Source organism: Monopterus albus, unplaced genomic scaffold (genome assembly GCF_001952655.1).
Source record: "Monopterus albus unplaced genomic scaffold, M_albus_1.0 scaffold249.1, whole genome shotgun sequence".
In the NCBI taxonomy this organism is placed as follows: Eukaryota; Metazoa; Chordata; class Actinopteri; order Synbranchiformes; family Synbranchidae; genus Monopterus; species Monopterus albus.
This window is the reverse complement of record NW_018128129.1, coordinates 220,889-240,780: the sequence shown is the minus strand read 5'-3', so window position 1 is coordinate 240,780 and position 19,892 is coordinate 220,889. Positions and strand designations below refer to the sequence as shown.

The window sequence follows — 19,892 nt, the reverse complement described above, 5'->3', positions numbered from 1 at the left end:
AAAAAAAAGTATTAAACAGTCAAGTACTGATCACGATCAGGTCATGGACAGAAGGTTAGCAAAACACAAATAGTTATGTTAGCTTAGGAGTGGTTGTAATGTAACCTAATACTGAGGACTGTGAATTAGGAAGCTATCCAGTTAATCAGCAGTAAGACTGTGTCTTTTGTTTTCTAACTTGGAGCACGTTGCAGCATGTTTATTTATTTATTGTTTAGGTACATTTTCGTTATAGTCAGATAGAATGCTAGTGCAATGCAAGACCCATTTCTCAAGCAAATGAAACTTTACCAATATGACAGTATGAAGTTATGAAAAAACCAAGGTTTTGATTTCAAATAGTGGAAAGATGTAATCACTGGTGGAAGAAGTGCTCAGACTGTGTCCATAAAAGTGCAAAAGAATTGTCATTTACCTCTAAATGATAATTATATAATTTACAGGAATGTACAGTATATCATATTATTCTACTATGATGTAATTTTGTGTATATTAAAAAATATAATATAATGTAGGATCTTAAATTACTTAGATATATTACTTGCACTGTTTGTACAATATTGTGTGTTTAACTGTAAATATATAATTTTTTTTAAGGTTTCATTCAGTTTCACATTCTACGGCTCAGTCTTTTACAAAAGAGGTGGTACTCCTGCCAGACCATACATTTACACATGTGCCAAGGCGTGCCACTAAAGCTTGGCTATTTGAGAATGGACACATCAAGTCTGCTGTGGAATTCAACTGCCTGTGGGATGCCAACAAAGTCATGCAGACAATCAAGGAAGCCTTCCAGCCAGCTGCTGATGGATGCAGGTTAATTATGATAATTTTACCAGCTTACCAGTTTTTAAACTGTCCTAAGACATCTGTGTATGTTATTTATGGTAATAAAAAATTACTAATTGTAAACATAATTAGTTCAAGTATTGACCCTGTAGACTGAATGTTAACATAGTATCTGGCTCATTTGTCTCTAGACAGCAGTTTGAGACGCTCATTCATGCTTTTATCACCTCTCGTTTGGACTATTGTAATTCGTTGTATCTTGGGGTCGGTCGGTGAGTCTTCTATCACTCGCCTCCAGATGGTCCAAAATGCAGCAGTGCGTCTTTTAACAGGTACGAGAAAATATGACCATATCTCTCCAGTATTGGCTTCACTACATTGGTTACCTGTTCATTTTTGGGTCCATTACAAATTTTACTCTTTGTTTTTAAATCTCTTCATGGCTTTGCACCATCTTACTTATCTGATTTGCTTCAGTGGCATACACCCACACACTCTCTGAGGTCAGCCAATCAGCTTCTCGAGTGTCCCAAGAACAAAGCGTAAGCTTAGAGGTGATTGAGCCTTCGCAGTTGCTGGTCCCAAACTCTGGAATGACTTCCTGCTGTCCATTAGACAAGCCTCTACCCTGTCTGTTTTTAAGTCTCTTTTAAAAACTCATTTATTTTCCCTGGCATTTACTTTATTTTTGTGTTGATTTAGTCATTTATTATATTGATTATATTTTATATTGTTGTTTGTGGGTTTACAATATATACTGTTTTATTGCAATGTACAGTACTTTGGTCCACTTTGGTTGTTTTTAGTGCTTTATAAATAAAGTTGGTAATGGACTGGCGACCTGTCTAGGGTGTACCCCGCCTTCGCCCGATTGCTGGCCAGGATTGGTGCGTTTGCGCCCGCGCCGCCCCCAGTGACCCCTTTCAGGGATTAAGCGGTAGAAAATGAATGAATGAATGAATGGTATGGTAATTATTTGGTTTATAATGCCTGAGAACAGAAAAATTCCCAGTTGTACCTGAGGCCCTCTGGGACTTGGTCTCTCTGGGGATGACAGGCTCACTGTTCTCCAGGTCACTGTCTGACCTGGACTCATCATCAGACCAGGGGTTTCTCTTCTTCACCTTCTTTGCCGGAGTACTCTTGGGTCCTGGGGGTTTTCTCACCCTGGGAGCTCCTGTAACACAGAACACAAAATCACTAGACTGTTTGGTGAGTGCCGGCCTTCTCATTCCTTGTTGTTCATGGATTAATTTTTTCGTCACTGCACTGCCAGGCATCAAACAGGCCTGCAGGAATAGCTGCTTTCAAACCTGACCAGCATAGTACACATCAGTTCTGGAGAGTTGTGGTCGACAAATATCTGTCAGTGCTAATAAATCATTCATCTACAACAAGTCCAACTCCATCACAACACGACTGAAACAGTCCACCTCGACCTTCACAAAGATATAAACTGAGAAATTTAACATTTTCCTTTTTTTTTTTTTACACATTTGGATGCGAAGAGCAATAGCTAATTCAAGTTAAACAAAAGTGTTAAATAAACAGCTGAAGCTTCTAGTTTAGAACAAAGTACTGACCCGGCTCTTTCTTCTCTTTCTTGACACGTGGAGCCTTTGGCTTGACTGCAGCAGCGCTATCTCCTGCTCCTCCCTCTCCACCCAGACCATCGTCATCAAACTCCAACTTCAGCGCTAGATCTATGTCACCCTAAGAGAAAAGTGCAACTTGTACCAAAACTGTAATACCTGAACACCGCACTTTTCATTTCACAATTCTATCAGCTATTGTTACCTTCTTCTTTTTGGTCAGTTTCTTGGCAGCATCAGATTTGATTGGCTGCGTCGGAGGCTCCACCCTGCGGCCAAATGGTGAGGGCATGGTCTCCTCCAGGTTCATCTTCTTCACTTTAGGTTTGCCCACTTTGCCCTTCACCAGTTTGATGCCTTTTCCTGAATTCTGCTCCTCTCGCTCCTGGGCCTCCACATTCTGACAGACAACACATGGCAATTCTCAAGTTACATAATTGGATCCTCAATATAACGTGCATTCTCCAATAAAAGCTCGTATAGAAACAGTGGCTGAGTGGCCAGCATGCAATATAACGTGCATTCTCCAATAAAAGCCTGTATAGAAACAGTGGCCAGCATGAACATACGAGAAATTCAGAGGTGGAATTACCTGCATTCGAATAGCTCACATGCATAATTCAGCAGAATACATAGGACATTCCCACAACAGAATCATGTTACATTCCACTGCTCTGGCATACTGTGTTGGAAGTCTAAGTGTGGGAGGGACTAGTTCTGTGAACCACTGGGAGGTTTTTACTGTGAAACATGAGTGCAATAAGTGATGTGTGCAACTGACAGTAGCTTAAAGGAACAGCTTTCAAGTGGAGAGTTGGATTAGAAGATCGATAGTTTCATATCAGTCAGTTATTGCACTACACCCATTAGCCAGTCAGATTATCTTATACAAACAGCTAGCCTGGCTCTACCATCACTTCTAAAGCTCACTAATGAAAACTCATATTTGAGAGTCACTTTTATTTTTACTTGTTTCCCAGTTTTGATTCTCAGCTAGACTAACTGCCTCCTGGTGTAGTTCACAGACAGATGAGAGGTTTGGATATTCTCATGTAATTCTCCATCAGAACACAAATAGGCAGCACAGAATTTTTTCTTTTTTTTTTTTATCAGGTCAAAATCTGAGACAACAACAAATGGCTAAAACAAAAAGCTTACATCCAGCTCCTCGATGAAGACTGCCAAGTCCTCCTTCCATAGCTCCTCAGAGGATTTCTTCTGGAGATCATTGAGTTCTCCTCTCTGCACATCAGCATAGATTCATTTCGTTAAGCAAAACATACCTGCGCATATTCACTGACTACATCTGAAAAGTGCTCCTGGATCTCAGTTACTGAATGAAGGACTTAACACCGTTGGAGCTGGGTTCTGAGGGCACCGGTAAATAAAATCATTAAGTCTAGTGAGGATAAAAATTAGGGGTGTAACAGTTCACCAAATCCATAGTTTGGTTCAGACCTTGGGGAGTGAAGAAAAAACAGGGGAAGATTTTCTGGGTTTTATTAAATCACTAACATTGTGGAACGCTAAAGAGAAGAACACACCTTGACCAGATTCATGTTTTAAGCAGCGGTTGAATTACGTACGATGATTTGTAGAATACATGAATATTTAGTTAGAAAACTTGTATCAGAAGCAGCTTTTCAGATGACAGCCCACAACTACAACAACAAAGTAGCTCCAGTTTTAAAATTAAAATAAAACTGATGGGGCAGACCAACCTGTAGCCTCCTCTTTTCTGACAGAGCTGTTTCAAAGCATTTGGGTTTTTCGGATTTTAACTTCTCTGTGTTTAGCCACATCTTTGCTTTTTTAAAAACTGTTATTCATGTAAAGTAATGGATACAAATATATAAAGGGTAAACAGGTGGACATCGTGGGTTTGAACCGACCACAGATAGTGGAGCGAGACATACGTGAGCACCACTATAGTTAACACACACCACTGGTGGATGGCAGGGTGCAGGCAAAGCTGAAATTATCACTTTGCTAAAGGTTTATGCATTTAGCAGGTGTTTTGATAAATGACTGGCTTTTTATACTACTAGGTTTTACTGCATATACAGATGCTGTTAATTGGTTAGTCTGAGTCTCACTTCAGCCTCTATGTGGAGAAGCTGACCCCAGCTCAGGAGCCGTTTTGAGCATTGACCCAAGACTGTGGACATTTGTACCACAGTTTCAGGTTGGGTTCAGAACCTTTACACCCCTAATAAAAATTAAAACAAAAAATGATGTGATTTAAAAAAAAAAGATATGAGCTACATAAAACAATAATTATAATAATACCTTGTGGTCCCTCTGTTTGAGCAGCTCCTCCACTTTCTCTTTAGTCAGGCACCACAAAGGCATGTTGAGAATGTAGTTGAAGTTTGGCCCCGACGAGGAGCCTGAGTCCACTGAGCCGTCGCTCTCGTTTCCATCACGGTAATCTTCTTCCAGAGCCTGACACAGAGAAACAAAAAACACCATTCAACAAACTAACTCCACTTTGAATGCAATGATTAATATGTACATACTATCATGCCTAATGGCTTTTATTGTAATAGTCATGGCCAAAAATATTGTTTTCTGGTTTGTTGTCTGGTTTTCTGGTGTCTTATCTGACAGAAATGTGGGGGTGCCAATATTTTTGGCCATGACTGTATATAGCTATTTAAATTACTCATTGTCACCCTAATACTTTTTTAAAAAATTCAAAGATATGCTGCTACTGTGTGAATTTGAGTGTGTGTTTGTGTCCAAGGTACCTTTTCCTGAGCTTTGGTCCAGGCAGCCACTGGATCAGATTCATATCCTTTCTGAACCAACATGCGGATCAATTCACGTTTGGATTTGTTCTCTGTTAACAAATAAACCATGAGTTAGAGCAAAAAACGTATTCAAACACAAAGAAGAGACACTTAAAAATGGTTAAAGAACATTTTTGCATTCTTACCGATTGCAATTTTTCCTTCAATCTTTTCCAGTACAAAGCGAGCCTGGTTAGACAGTTTGGCGGCCTCGGCTCCCAGGCTGCCCAGTAACCAATCTTTCCTCAGTTTGTAGTAGTGCAGGCGGAGTTCAAAGAACTCCCTGAGGATGTCTTGGACTGAGTCATACCTCTTCAGACAGCCCATGTGGTCAAACAGCACCTGAGGAGAAAGTAGTTTAAAATTCTGTTCAATATCGATCATCAACATTTCTAAACATGAGAAAAGAAAAGAAAAAAGTAATGTTTGCTTCACTTTAGGTTGAACTTGGAGTTACCATAGAGTTGCAGGTCAGGCTGGACTGCAGCTTGAAGACTTTGTGGAGGCCAGCAGCCTCAGCCTGGGCCAGTTTCTCCTCCGACATGCGGACCACAAACTTGACTGTGGTATCTGTGTGGTATTCTTTATAATCGTTGATAAGAGCTGGTGTTTTGTCAGTGCCTTGCAGCATGGGCTCCAGCACCGACTCCTTATAGGCCTGCAAGAAACAGTTATTCATAGTATGGCAAACACACACAAACATTAAATCCTGCGGGAAATCAGTAAATGCACAAGTTTTCTTGCAACCATAAAATATTTCAGTTATTTTTGTGGGACCATTTACATTAAATCTTAATTGAAAAAAAAAAACTGCAATATAATACAATACAAAAAGTATAAGTGTACCTGTGTCCATGTCCGGACAGGAAGCTCTGTGACCTCGATGGTGTTTCTATCTATGACTGACACCTCTCCACTGACCAGGTACTGATTCTGTCCAAGTTCATGGATCACTCCTTTGAAGTTTTTGTAGCTGGGAAGCTGGTTTGGGACAAACATTACACAGGGACAAAAACTGAGAGCATGTTCTCATCTCACAAGAAGGCACAGAGTCACACGTTCATTCTACTGCTCTGAATCCTCAGCTTGTTTACCATTGGCAGGGGATCCTGGTGGTTAAGCATGCGGTTGATGTTGTTGACAATTTCTCGTGGGTCGTAGTTGGGGATTTTACATGCCCAGCCCGTCCCAATTCCCTCAGCACCGTTCACCAACACCATTGGAATGATGGGAATGTACCACTCAGGCTCCACCTTCTGGTTGTCGTCATACAGGAACTTGAGCAGGTTGGAATCCACAGCTGGGAACAACAACTTGGCGAGGGGACTATGGGAAATGACAATACTATTACAAGACTACCTACAATCACCAGTTTTCCAGTTGTTTAAATTTTTTAGATAGGAAACAAATTCTTTAATAGTGAAACTCTACTGTGAAAGAAGTCACTCAGGTAACTTCTAATCAATCACTGCATAAGCTAAGTTATCCATAGTAATCACCTGAACGTCGCATTAATAAAAGAATCCAACTGTTATGTTCATCATTCCTTTACCTGAGCATAGTAAAGATATAACGAGGGCTGGCAGCATCTTTGCCTCCATTTATGCGAGTACCAAACTGACCAAGAGGCTGCAGGATGTTCACATTGTTACTGCCTACAAAGTTCTGGGCCAAGTTCACTATGGTCATCATGAGAGCTTGCTACATAAAAAAAAAAAAAAAAAAAAAAAAGAGTGGTCAGTAATAGCAAACAGAATTAGAAAAATAGCACTAGAAGTTAAAAAAAAAACCTTAAGATTGTCATTTGCTCTGGTTGGCAATGTAAAATGACTAATAAGCACACTTACTTCCAAAAGTCTTTTATACAGTTAACATTGTTGTCAGTAGAAAACTGTGTCACACTGGAACATCGGATAGAAATCTCAAGCTAGCCTTCTAACTTCTCATCTTCTCCACTGTGGTTCTGATTCTCAATACGCAGTCACATGTCTGGAAGATACCGAGTTGACTGTACCTCTCCATGATGGTAGGCAGACATCTCTGCAACTGAGCCGGCTAGCTGTGCTACCTTCACTTCCCTCTTGTCATTCCTCTTCATGCAGGTGAACAGAACTTTCCTTTGACCTGGCTTCATGCCTGGAAACAATACATGAACATGTGCATCCCATTATCACTGTAACTTCAGGAAAAGGAAAAAACCTATAGAAAAACATCAAGCAATTCAGAGATGTACAAACCATCAACCAATGATGGGATGGATCGTTCATTGTCAGAGTTGGAGAACAGAATTAGCTCCTTGTTGATGAAGTCATTGTATGAGAGATGCCTGGCCTGATTTCCATACAGGTATTGCTGAAAGTCAGTAAAAACCTATGTTAATACACATAGTCACTGCTAAAATGTTTTGTCTGTGTGGTCTTAGCACAAGGATAAATCGTCACCAAATCTACAGTGATACACTTAAAATATGCCTGAGGAAAACCACAAAATGTATTATTCAATACCTCCTAATCAGAGAGTTTATGGAACTTGGTCCACAGAACTCCCCCTACACACACACTTTCATATACAGAACGTTCTTCCTCTCATAACTGCCTCACACAACTTTGAGCACATCCACAAACCTCTGGCAGGCCATGCATCCTCCTCTGACGTCTGTCTTCCATGAAATTAGTCAGCCACTCCTTCCTGTCATCTGTCTTTTTCTTACTGAAGGCCTGAAACAACAGCAGCAATGAGGATCAGCCTTCATTTTCCAACCTCATCATTATTTTTGGTACATGGTGCCAAAGAGAAGTACTGCTATGCTACCAAATCTCAGGATTGGCATGTTTATCAAAATTCTTCAAATGATTCCCAGGGATACACATTATTATACGTAGGATGATGCATGATGGTTTATGTTTTGCCCCTTTGCCAATACAGAGCTGTATCCTTGTACAGTAAAAACTTGGTCTGCAAGTGTTTTGCAAGACAAGCAATTTTTTTTATAAATTTTAACTTGATAAACGAGCGAGGTCTTGCAATATGAGTAGTACGTACACTTTGTCTGCTGAGCGTCACAACTTAGCCAATGGTTCTCCTGCCTCACTCGTATAGTCAACATCTGTACTGCAACAATGGCCCCGATGAAGAAAAAATAAAAGGTTGAAAAGAAAGGCGGTAAGAAAAAGGAGATGATTATGGTGGAAGTAAAAAAGGAAATCATCGAGAAGCATGAACGAGGTATGCGAGTGGCCGTCATCGCAGGATTTTATAAGGGAGATGTGTAAAATCCGCCAAATCCTTCAAAGGAGGCAAAAGCAGGTGTCATTGGATGGGTTCCTTGTTAAAGTGACACAAAAAGAAAAAGATTTCAGCGAGCCAACAAATAGCCTCTCTCTCTCTCTCTCTCTCTCTCTCATGCCAGCCACAATTCTTTTGAAAGGTAAAGCGCAGGTTATTTTGTTTTATTTTTACTTTATCGTGTATTTTGTATTACTGTAATGATTTCTATATGAATAAGTGGTTGTGGAACGAATCATCTGAGTTTCCATCATTTCTTAAGGGGAAATTCACTTTGATATACGAGTGCTTTGGATTACAAACACGTTGCCAAAATGCATTATACTCGCAATCCAAGGTTTTACTGTACTAGCAACATATATTCAGTGGCCAGAAAAATACAAGCCCCTGAACTTCAAGAAGCTAATAATGTCCTGAAAAACCGATTTTGTCTGACTGAATTTAAACTCTTTATGCAATATTAAATTTCTGTGTTTTATTTTGGAAAGTATTTTTCATAATTCCAGTTCCCTAGAGAACAATATGAAACTATAGCATTAAACTCACCAGCGTGATGGCAGCATCGTCCTCTGCACCGCTGTATCTGAATGTGATACGATGCTTCTCCATGTCGGCAAAGTATTCCTTGGCCTCTTTGCTTGTACTTGTACCCAAACCTGAAATATAATTTTACCATTTCAAATAACAGCAAAATAAGTAATTTAAGTCTGAATTAGAAAAACTATGAGCTGAATGATATACTTAAACAATAAGTAGCAAACCTTTGTAGTACTTTATATGCCAGGTTTTATGGTTTTCTGTCTGTTTCTTCCATTCTTCAAACTCTGGAATGCTGTAGAAGGCCAGCTCTCGCTTGTTCTTGGTTGCCTGTAGAAAAAGTAACACATCTGAGGCCCATATTTTCTGTAGTTTTGTGCTGAGTTTTCATCCTATCCATCAAATATCCATCCATCCATCCATCTATTATCTATACCACTTATTCTGAAGAGGGTTGCAGGGGGGCTGGAGAACATCCCCACTGACATTGACCAGTACATCCTGGACAGGTCGCCAGTCTACCGCAGGACTGACAGAGACAAACAACCACACATACTCACATTCACTGCTATGGGCAAGAGTCATCAATCATCCTAAGCCGCATGTCTTTGGACTGTGGGAGGCAGCCGGAGTACCCGGAGAGAACCTTTGCAGGCACAGGGAGAACATGCAGACTGTGCGCACAAAGGCACTGGGTCAGCCCGAGCTTGAATCCAGAGGTATTTTGCCGTGAGGCGACAGTGTTAACCACCGCTTCAACATGCCACCCCTCAATTAAATATTTTATGTAAAAACAGTAACTTTAAAATAGAGTAGTGCAGAAGCAAATAGCTCATCAAGCCCCAACTGCAGAATCATCTTTATGGGCAGTTTTGTGCATAACAGCCACACCGAATAACCTGTCAGATAAGTGAATATCTCATGCTATTTTGTAGCTTTGCACTGTTTATCAGGAGTGCTAAAACAATATGTGTGTCTCTCTTACTTTGACAATGGGTGTGATAAATTCCTCCAGGAATGTGTGTTTCAGTAGGGAGGGCCAGTTGTGGTGGAAGAAGTTGATGAGCAGACCTTTGATATGGGAACCATCTTGATCCTAGGACAAGAGAAGAAACATTAGAACTGTACGACAGGTTGGTTGGTCAGCTACTACTTAACATACTGCCTAACCTACGATGACCTACTATTACAAGCTAATACCAAAACTGTGAGAATGTGTTCGTGAGATTGACTACCTGATCAGTCATGATCATGATCCTGCCGTAGCGCAGGCTCCTCAGTGACTCTGCGTCATCATAGCTCTTCTTGTATTGGAGGCCAACGATTTTAATGATGTTGTTAATCTCAGCATTTTCCATGATCTGTTGATATTGTAACATTAGAGGAGACACAGGTGCATGTGTTCATGAACTAGCCTCTCATTTTTAGGAAGAGGCTCTGTGGTTTTATTGATCTGAAATAATTACAGACCATTTGGAGTTATTATGAGTGGAAAGCTAATCTAGAGGTACCCAAGATTAAACATTAAATGGCTGGAAATGAGCATGCCATGGCTATTTTAAGAAATCCAAATCTGATGACGACTCATGGCTGTTTCTGTATGAATGACTGAGTTATACCAAGTTTAGTGGTGTAGTTTGTGTAGTGTTTTTTTTTTGGTGTTTGTTCACCATTTACAAAACAGATAATCACAGCCACTGTCTGAAATAGATGTTTCATGAGAGGCATTTCACTAATATTCAATCTTATACCTGTTTGTGTGTTGCCTCTCGCACATTTAAGATCTTTCCTCTCAGTGGGAACACCCCATACCGATCACGTCCGATCACTCCTAGCCCAGACACAGCCAGAGACTTCGCTGAGTCTCCCTCAGTGAGGATGAGTGTGCATTCAGAGGAGTGTTTGCCACCTAGGACAGAGTTACGTAAAAGATCAATTTGTAAGTGAACAGCACTTTATAGTCATGTCAACTTAAAGGACTTCTTGCTCTGAGTCAATGTAATAGCTATCTAAACGGCCATTTTCCAAAATTACAGTCACCTCTCAAATAATGGTCTCAAATTAAAGTCCTTTTTGAAAAGAGACATTTTAATTGTCCAAGACAGCTGGAGAAATAAAGGCCTGTATCACTCCATAGCTGAGGTAAATAAAGACTGACTATTATTAGAGAATTTATGGCATACTCAGTGTTCCATGTTCAACTCTTAACAGTGTTAAGCACCTATTAATCGACCATTTTTGGTAATACTCACAACATTATAATAATTAGCAAGTCCATATACAATAAAGTGGTCTGTATGCCTTCCTCACTACTGCACATGACCACATTTATGACTTAGTTTAAGAGGCAACAATCAAAGCTGTACCACTACTGGTGGACATTCAGGGTTCTACACATTAATAAGTGAGCAAACTATAAACACACCAGCATCATTGGCATCATCTAGCTTAGGGATGCCTTTGATCTTGCTGTGTTTCACAGATGAGCACTTTTTATTCAGCTGTATCTGAGCTTTGAACTTCACCCAGTTGAGTATACTCTCCACAATCCCGCAGTTGGTTGCCTGTGGGTGACGAAAAACAAAATCCTTTCTAGACCCATTTTACATGAGAAATTAAAAAAAAAAAGATTGAAGAGCTGAAAGCAAATGAAAAGTACACTTACAGCCCTGACAAACTTCTCTGACAAAAGGCACTTGGACCCAAAGCTTTTGGTTTGCAGTGTCATGTTCTCCTTGGTCTGGGAGTCAAAAGTGGGATTTTCAATCAGTGCATTTACAAACACCCAGATGTGGTTCTTCACCTGAAGCACAAATGAGAGGAAAGTCAATTAGTTTTCAGCAAAAGCACCAGAGATCACTGTAATTCAGAACTGCTGCATAAATAATTTAAGCCTCCCCCCACCCACCAGTGACCCTTTACAGGTAGAATAAACGGTAAAGATTTGGATGCATGGAAAATTTAAGCCACCTGGAAGGGTTTGACTGACACTCCTGCCTTGTTCTTCTTTTTCACCACTTCAATAAGTTTGGCCACAATCTGGTCCACCACATAGTCGATGTGTCTGCCACCCTGAAACATACATATCCTGATGTTAAAATGCATACTTTTACTCTCTGCTTCTATCTCTACTTATTCCACTTCTACTAGTTTTTACATATGAGGTATCACTGCTGATTTTCATGTACCTTGGTAGTGGCAATGCTGTTAACAAAGCTGATTTGCTGGAATCCCTTCTCGCTCATGGTGAGGCAAACCTCCCACCGATCATTTACAATTTCATTCACCACCTTCAGGGCCACGCCAGTCTCGTCCAGTTTGTCCTTCACGTACAGATCCACATAGCTGCGGAACCCATTAACCTTTAGTGGCAGGACAGGTTCAAGTTAGGTTCAACACGTAATATTCCACTGCATAAAAGTATTAACTAGAAAAAAAAGACTTTTTTAATGATACCTGTTATTACTCTCAACTCAACTTTATTTATATAGCGCTTTACCATAGCCACAGCTGACCAAAGTGCTTAACATACTGTACAAGTCTAAAATCGTAACAGCATAACTGAAAATAAAAACAATAAAAACATACACTATAGCACTACAGACCGTCTCATTCCTGGCCAAACGCCAATGAGTACAAATAGGTTTTCAAATAAGACTTAAAAATGGACAACGACGGGGCCTGCCTATAAAGAGGCAAATCATTCCACAAATTTGGACCCACCACAGCGAAAGCTCTATCCCCCCAGTTGTCCGCCTGGCCTTTGGTGCCTCCAGAAAAGAGCTGATCAGCTGATCTAAGGCACCATGACGGACATAAAAGTTCCGCAAGATAAGATGGTGCAAGCCCATTCAAGGACTTATAAACAAATAAAAGAATCTTAAAACGAACCCTAAAGCGCATAGGAAGCCACTGAAGAGATGCCATGACTGGGGTTATGTGGTCCCTCTTATGCCCCCCTACCAATAACCGAGCGGCAGCATTCTGAACCCTCTGGAGGCAGGCAAGGCACGATTGACTGACTCCAGCGTACAATGCATTACAGTAATCCATGCGTGATGTAACAAACGCATGGATCACAGTCTCAAAATGCTGCCGCAACAAAAGGGGCTTTACTTTCAATAACTGCCTAAGATTTTAAAAAAGCCAGATTTTATGACCACATTTATCTGGCTTTCCATTTTCACTTCGGAGTCTATTTTAACACCTAAGTCCGTGATCACCGGTTGCAGATACTGCCCCAAGAAACCTAAGTCTACCGGGGGAAGGTCGCCAGACGTGTTCGGGCCAAACACTATAACTTCAGTTTTAGCATCATTTAATTTTAAACGACTTAGAGGCATCCAGCCCTTAATATCGGCGAGACACGATAAAAGCAGCTGAATCGAGTAGGTGTCCTTCTTACTCAGTGGCATAATAATCTGCACGTGGTCAGCATAGCAATGAAAAGAGACCCCATGTTTCCTAAAAATAGAGCTAAGGGGAAGTAAATACAGTGAAAAAAAGCAGAGGCCCCAAAACTGAGCCCTGTGGGACCCCAGACAACAAAGGGGTTGTCACAGATTCAACATCTGCCAAACCGACAGACACCGCTCTACTCGATAAATATGATTTAAACCACACTAGGGCAGCATCACGAATGCCCACCAAATCCTGAAATATTAAAATGTCATGGATATTAAAATGTCATGGTCAACGAGTTCAAAGGCAGCAGTCAAGTCCAACAGGACAAGAATCATGTATTCACCCGCATCGGTGTCCAAATAAATATTATTAACAACCTTCAATAAGGTTGACTCTGTACTATGCAGAGGTTTAAAACCAGATTGAAAAACCTCTAATAAGTTATTCTCATCTAGGAAGGACTTCACCTGCGCATAGACCACTTTTTCCAAAATCTTCAAAATAAAAGGCAACTTTGAAATAGGCCTGAAATTACTCAGTATGGATTGATGCAGGCCTGGCTTCTTAAGCAGAGATTGCAAAACTGCATGCTTGAAATTACCAGGGACAATACCAGAGGAAAAACTACTGTTAACAATTTCCAAAACCGTTCTTCCAATACAAGGGAAGACTTCCTTGAATAGAGGCGGAGAAACAACATCTCGAGGGGAGCCAGATGGCTTAGCCTGGGCAACCACTCCCCCCAAAAAAGTCAGAGTTACCGGCTCAAAAGCATCAAAAATAGCCAAACATGGAGTATAGCCCGAAGGATCAGGCACTAACCCTAACACAAGGGCCCTTACAGCAGCAACCTTCTCATTAAAAAAACAGTAAGAACTTATTACATAGTTCAACTGTTGCTTCCAGGCAGACATGCTGCAGAGGATTTAAAACAGTCCCCATTGTTTTATATAACACGCGTTTTGGTTATAACCAAAATGTAGTTATAACCACACTAAACTATTAGCAGTACTAATATTTGCTTTATATTAAATACCCTCCAATCCAGTGTATGTGTGTCCAGAATGATGAAGCACCAGCTCCATGACATAGGGGCATATTAGTATGCCCCTTCAGGAAAATTTGTGATTTTGGGCTATTTAAATGTGACTTAATTCTATTATTATGAACTACCAGACTAGAACACTGATTGAAGACCAAAATAACCCGGCTGAAGAGATGCATCTCTTGTACTATTTTCACAAAACCTGCTACATATACAGTGAGTATAGAAATGCAGATATCCCTACTTTGTACATAGTGAGATCTCAATTTGCCAAAAAAAAAAATTTTTAGGACCATTATTTGTTTATGTTATGGGATTATGGAAAAAATGGCTATTGGCCAATATATCAAGTTCAGACTTTTTCAAAGTCTCAAAATCTGATATCAGCAACCAACTGCTACAACTAACAGCAGCTTAAAAACCCAGGTTGAATTATGACTTACCGGTAACTTTTTCCCATTCAACGTAACTTTCACCCCTCTACAGGAGCCAGCTACATCATATGCTCTGCGGGTAAGAAGTGCTAAAATATCCTTGTCCAGTTTCTCCATCTTGAACTTGGACAGGTCTGGCTGGAATGTCACACAGGTGAAATCGTCCCCATCAAAGAACTTGATCTTGGGCTCAGAAGTCTTGGTCATGTTGTTCTGCCATGTCTGAAGAAAGTGAAACACACTGTAACAAAGACAAATACTTTTTGCTGTCTGAAAACTACATATCAGCTTTGAGATGCTTTTCTTTTCTCACTTGAAGTAAGTGAGTGGTGTTTTATGCAGTGTTTACCCATGATCTGCTTCATCTCTGAACAGACTTATCAAGTGAATTTAGCCCCAACAACCAAGATATAAAACACCCTGTGACTTAACTATTTCGCCCATACAACCCTCAAGGGTGCCTACATACAGTATATGACCACATGCTCAAACCCTATAAAACAGCAAACACCTCATTAAAAGATCAAGTGGCACTGGTGAAGGGCTTACATTCAAATGTGCTACAACAGTCACTGCTGTCTGTACACGAACAAGACCCTTACCTTGGGGTGATTATAACTCAGCTGAAGTTGAACACTTTTGTAGCTTCCACAGACTGTAAACACAACTATGTGTGCTTACTGTATATACAGTTCAAAACAGGAAATAAATACAAAGCTTTTACTTTCAGAGTTCTCTCACAAATACAAAGGAGACAGAGCACAATATTTATTATTTTATCTTTATATATAGTATAGTGGAGGTGTCAGCCTACAAGCAAAAGAAGCATACACCATCTCTGTGACAAGCAATAAGAATTGTAGTCTTAAGTCAAATCAATACTGAACATAAATGGCCTACCCTGGTTTCATCTGTTTGGTGATGTCAATATATTAAGTTCCTCACGGTCCTCTACAGCAGAGTCATCCTCACCTGTTTAAAGCTGTGTCTGTATTCCTTGCAAGCTGTTTCCACTGTGAACTTGGTACTGAAGATGTTGCAGAGTTTGGCACCGTACCCGTTTCTTCCCCCTAGGGCCAAACAGTTAGCATTGCACAGGTTAAAAGTCACCAGTTTGAAATGACTACAGCACCACTAATGAAGCTGTTACGATGGCTCCTCTCACCTGTGACCTTTTTCTCTTCATCATCGTAGTTGCTGGAGGTGAGTAGATGGCCAAAAATGAGAGCTGGAACGTACATCTTCTCATCTTTATGCTCCACCACAGGTATTCCCTTACCATTGTTCCAGATGGAGATGGTGTTGGACTCACTAGTGGAGGCAGAATAGAGGAAAATTAGTGAGCTAACAGGTTATATGAACAGAACATCTATATATTCATTAGTAGGGCCAGGTACTGAACCTCAATACTTAACAGGTTAATGACAAAATATCAATTCAGATTTTTACATTTCATTTACTTATTGTCTGTTCAAATCGCTTCCAATTTAAACAGTAAATATGCAAATCTTTAGGGCTGTAACACCTAATCAATAAAAAAATTCAATAATAAAAATAGTTGGCAACAAGTTTAATTATTGATTCGTCGGGTCTAGTTACAAATCTATGTGAGACGGTCAAGAGTAGACTGAGCTGGATCAGCGAATGGGTGAGTGCTACTTTTCCACACTCCAGTTCAGTAGGTGGCGGTAATGCATTTAAAAGTTGGTTTACCAGCCATCAATCAAAAGAAAAAGAAGACTGGGTGAGAATGTCAGTGAGGCCTATCAAAACATTTGAAAATGCAAAAAGTTACACCAGAGAGCAGTGGACGGCCAAGTCGTCTCAAGTTTGGGACCACGTTATTTTACAATCAGAAAGAAGACTGAACCTGGAACCACTCTAAATTATTTCAAATCAAAAAATGTGTGCTTTTATCACTGTAAGGACCTGTTGTGCATTTTATAAACACTCTATTCTTGAACAAACTAGTCTATGTTTTGTTTATGTTTTATGCATTAGGCCCACAAATGCATCTCTCCTACATGTTCTCCCTTAATTTATCCATGATGAGAAAAGGCTGCACCTTTCTGCAATTGGGCCTGGTTTCAATGTCTTCAACTGACATGCCCCCAGATCGGAACACAGAATACTACGTTTTTTCATGATTTGGAAAGCTAATTTTATATACTTGGCAATCTTTCTAATCATTTAAATTTGTCTGGGTGGTTAATAACACATCTTCTTGTGGTGTGACAAACTCTGAACACATTTATTTCCAACATCTGGTATGCTAGTTTGGTTTGTGGTGATACAAAACTATGACTTTTGAGTTTTAATAGGCTTGTCCACAAAGAGGAACATTAACATCTCTATAAAAACCACATTAGCAGCAGAGACCCGAATGCCACAGGGCTAATGGTAACATCTATACAGCGGAGGACACCGGAGTGAGCCGCAGCTCAGCTGAGGGATACACTGCTGTGTAAGCAGTTGGCAGGGGGGAGGTGGACTGCATATAGAGCAAGAGCTTCAAGCTTTTCAGCACAGGCAGTTTTTCCTGGATCCATGACACCACAATCGTCCATATACTTCATGTATTCACCAAGCTTAGTGAACACATGAATACAGTTATATCCACATCATGAAGAAAACACAGTGAATACAGACAGGGCTGTGTTCCCAGCCAAACTCTGAGAAATGAGCCAGAAGTTTCCTTCCAAAAGGAGCTAGCTGCTGGTTTTTATGGATGTAATGACCTCAAAATAGCACTACTTTGATAATTTGGTCATGGGACAAAAATAAAAGGAAATAATCACCGTTTACTGGCAGTGATGTTACAGTACTGTGACAGAAATCCATATAAACCTTTTTGTCATTATATTCAAATCAAATCAAATTTTAAAAGTCATCTCAGGACACTTTACAGAGTAAGGTCTAGACCCTACTGTTATCACTATTATTACAGAGGGAAAACCCAACAAATCCCCCTTGAGCAAGTGCTTGGCGACAGTGGGGAGGAAAAACTCCCTTTAACGGAAGAAACCTCCGACAGACCCCGGCTCTTGGTGGGCGGCCTTCTGCCTCGACCGGTTGGGGTGAGTGGATAGAGGAGAGACAAAAGAAGAAAAGCAACAAGACACAACAATCAAACACTGATCAGGTCGATGTGGCTGGTGACTGCTCTCTGGCACATTTAGTGAAGTGTAACCTTCACAAATAGCTGTTTAGTTTTCTGTTGAAAATGTTTTTGCTGCTATCTGTACTGTTCAGACTCCTGATGTAACTCTGGGCTGTTTGGTTTCACTTTGCCACTTTGCCTCACCCTCTGTAGCGAGTTAGGAAAAAAAATCAATAAAATCAGAGAATGAGTCCATACCATACATAAAAATCTGCTGATTTCTTCCAGAGAAGATATATGAAAACATTTTTTGCCCTCTACATTTCTGTTGTTGTTCAGCCTGATGAAGACAGATTGTTCTTCATCAGGAGATGCTCACAGACAGACGTTGAACGACCTACCCATGTCTGTTGAGTTAAGCACAGGAGACCAGTGAATTGTGGAGGACTTAATTTATGGCAGTCATAAAAAAAAAAACAGATAACTGTCACTGAGAAATAACTATCTTATATTAATCTATATAATTAATTTTGAGAAGGAAAATGGATTAGGGATGGAAGATAGAGCTCAGGAGAGAGGAGGTAAAGGGAAGAATGTTCAGGGGAGAGGAGAGGGCAGACCCATATGGCAGCCCCACATCAGGCCTGTATGTTGTCAATTTAAGTAGCTCACAATTTAAATATTGCGTCACATGCAGCTGACTTTATTGATTTTTTTTAAATGTGCATAAATACTGTATGTTCCTGTCACTCTTTTGCATTTGAATACTGATGTTAATGCGGTTGAACTCATCACTAGGAGAAGTGTGTATATATACTGTATGTGGGTTTTAAAGAAAGAATGAATAATCTCATAAACTGGCACAATTCTTGCTCATGTACAGCTCTATTGGGAATCTATTCATCAAAAACAGGAAACACGGAGTATGTCATGCCGATTCCACCTCACATTTACCACTAAATAGCTACATTATTGGGACAATTTTAATTATTAAGTATTTGGGGGAAAAGTATCACTCTCAAAATCATTGCATCCAAAAGCTGAGTAATGCTTAGTGATGACTGCTGCGTAGCAGTATGATAAACTGCTGGTAAAGATGGGTTTATTATTGATGTAAGAAGTTAACAGGTTCTGTATTTGAGCATTGCATTTCATCCATCGATACTACAATCGCAGCAATACAGTGATGGATCATGTGCTGTTCAAACACTGTTAATAAACTGGCAGCTGGGCAGTTTTTTCTTTTTACTTTGCTCTCATAACAGACTGAGTGTTAAAGAGTTTGCTGTCTCTGGTGTTTGGATAAAATAACAATTTACTTTTTAAAGCTCAAAGGTGTTTCAGTACTTTGGTAGCAGTAGATAGCATGCTGTTTCCAAATACAATAAGGACAGCTTTTATGTGGAAATTGAAATAAGCTTTTTGTTCTCCTAAAGGGAGCATGCTGTATGTTGGCCACATTGAAATTCCCCTCAATCAGTAATATGCTGCAGTGTTATTGTCTGACTTTGTTTCCTGACTTACATCACCACCCTTACTCCTTCATCTGTCTCTTTCCCAGTTCTTTGTTTCTCATTCCTAGTTTCTTTTTTTCTTCGCATTCACTGTCACTCTTCCTCTCTCTTAGATATGCTGCCGAAAGTGCAGACAAGGGTCGTTCTGGTGGGAGAAGCTGGCAGAAATGGAGCACTGGTGAAAGCGCTGCAGGTATATCATTCCTCTGTTCACCCTGAAGGTCCTTTGTGTTCCACTGGCTTCAGTTTTCGTGACAGGCCTCCACAAACTGAGACTGTCAAAATAGCTGCTTGTTGTTTGATAAGTAGGACATTGAAACAATGTTTTGAAGGACAATGCTGATCCTTCTTGGTTAAAACTGTCAGTTGATAAAGCCACGGTAGTAGATGGCACATCCAA

At 40.2% G+C, this 19,892-nt stretch overlaps 1 protein-coding gene across 5 annotated transcripts in view; it reads right to left on the bottom strand.

Moving 5' to 3' along the window:
* The window catches only part of top2b (DNA topoisomerase II beta), a 37,672-nt gene that overhangs the window by 8,493 nt on the left and 9,287 nt on the right, over positions 1 to 19,892 (bottom strand). For 3 of the 5 annotated variants that reach the window (XM_020620836.1, XM_020620837.1, XM_020620838.1), the window contains exons 5-30: positions 16,044 to 16,189; positions 15,851 to 15,948; positions 14,888 to 15,100; positions 12,184 to 12,357; positions 11,966 to 12,067; positions 11,661 to 11,798; positions 11,421 to 11,559; positions 10,747 to 10,904; positions 10,231 to 10,356; positions 9,981 to 10,091; positions 9,220 to 9,325; positions 9,005 to 9,114; positions 7,798 to 7,890; positions 7,411 to 7,525; positions 7,188 to 7,309; positions 6,726 to 6,874; positions 6,268 to 6,499; positions 6,020 to 6,154; positions 5,631 to 5,831; positions 5,320 to 5,515; positions 5,132 to 5,223; positions 4,671 to 4,826; positions 3,540 to 3,623; positions 2,587 to 2,781; positions 2,373 to 2,502; positions 1,808 to 1,966 (exon numbers count right to left, since the gene is read on the bottom strand). In XM_020620836.1, the coding sequence (XP_020476492.1) occupies positions 1,808 to 1,966; positions 2,373 to 2,502; positions 2,587 to 2,781; positions 3,540 to 3,623; positions 4,671 to 4,826; positions 5,132 to 5,223; positions 5,320 to 5,515; positions 5,631 to 5,831; positions 6,020 to 6,154; positions 6,268 to 6,499; positions 6,726 to 6,874; positions 7,188 to 7,309; positions 7,411 to 7,525; positions 7,798 to 7,890; positions 9,005 to 9,114; positions 9,220 to 9,325; positions 9,981 to 10,091; positions 10,231 to 10,356; positions 10,747 to 10,904; positions 11,421 to 11,559; positions 11,661 to 11,798; positions 11,966 to 12,067; positions 12,184 to 12,357; positions 14,888 to 15,100; positions 15,851 to 15,948; positions 16,044 to 16,189 (3,680 nt within the window). Of the gene's footprint in view, positions 1 to 1,807; positions 1,967 to 2,372; positions 2,503 to 2,586; positions 2,782 to 3,539; positions 3,624 to 4,670; positions 4,827 to 5,131; positions 5,224 to 5,319; positions 5,516 to 5,630; positions 5,832 to 6,019; positions 6,155 to 6,267; positions 6,500 to 6,725; positions 6,875 to 7,187; positions 7,310 to 7,410; positions 7,526 to 7,797; positions 7,891 to 9,004; positions 9,115 to 9,219; positions 9,326 to 9,980; positions 10,092 to 10,230; positions 10,357 to 10,746; positions 10,905 to 11,420; positions 11,560 to 11,660; positions 11,799 to 11,965; positions 12,068 to 12,183; positions 12,358 to 14,887; positions 15,101 to 15,480; positions 15,563 to 15,850; positions 15,949 to 16,043; positions 16,190 to 19,892 lie in introns of those variants that run through there. The other 2 variants (XM_020620840.1, XM_020620839.1) reach the window with 2 other exon arrangements.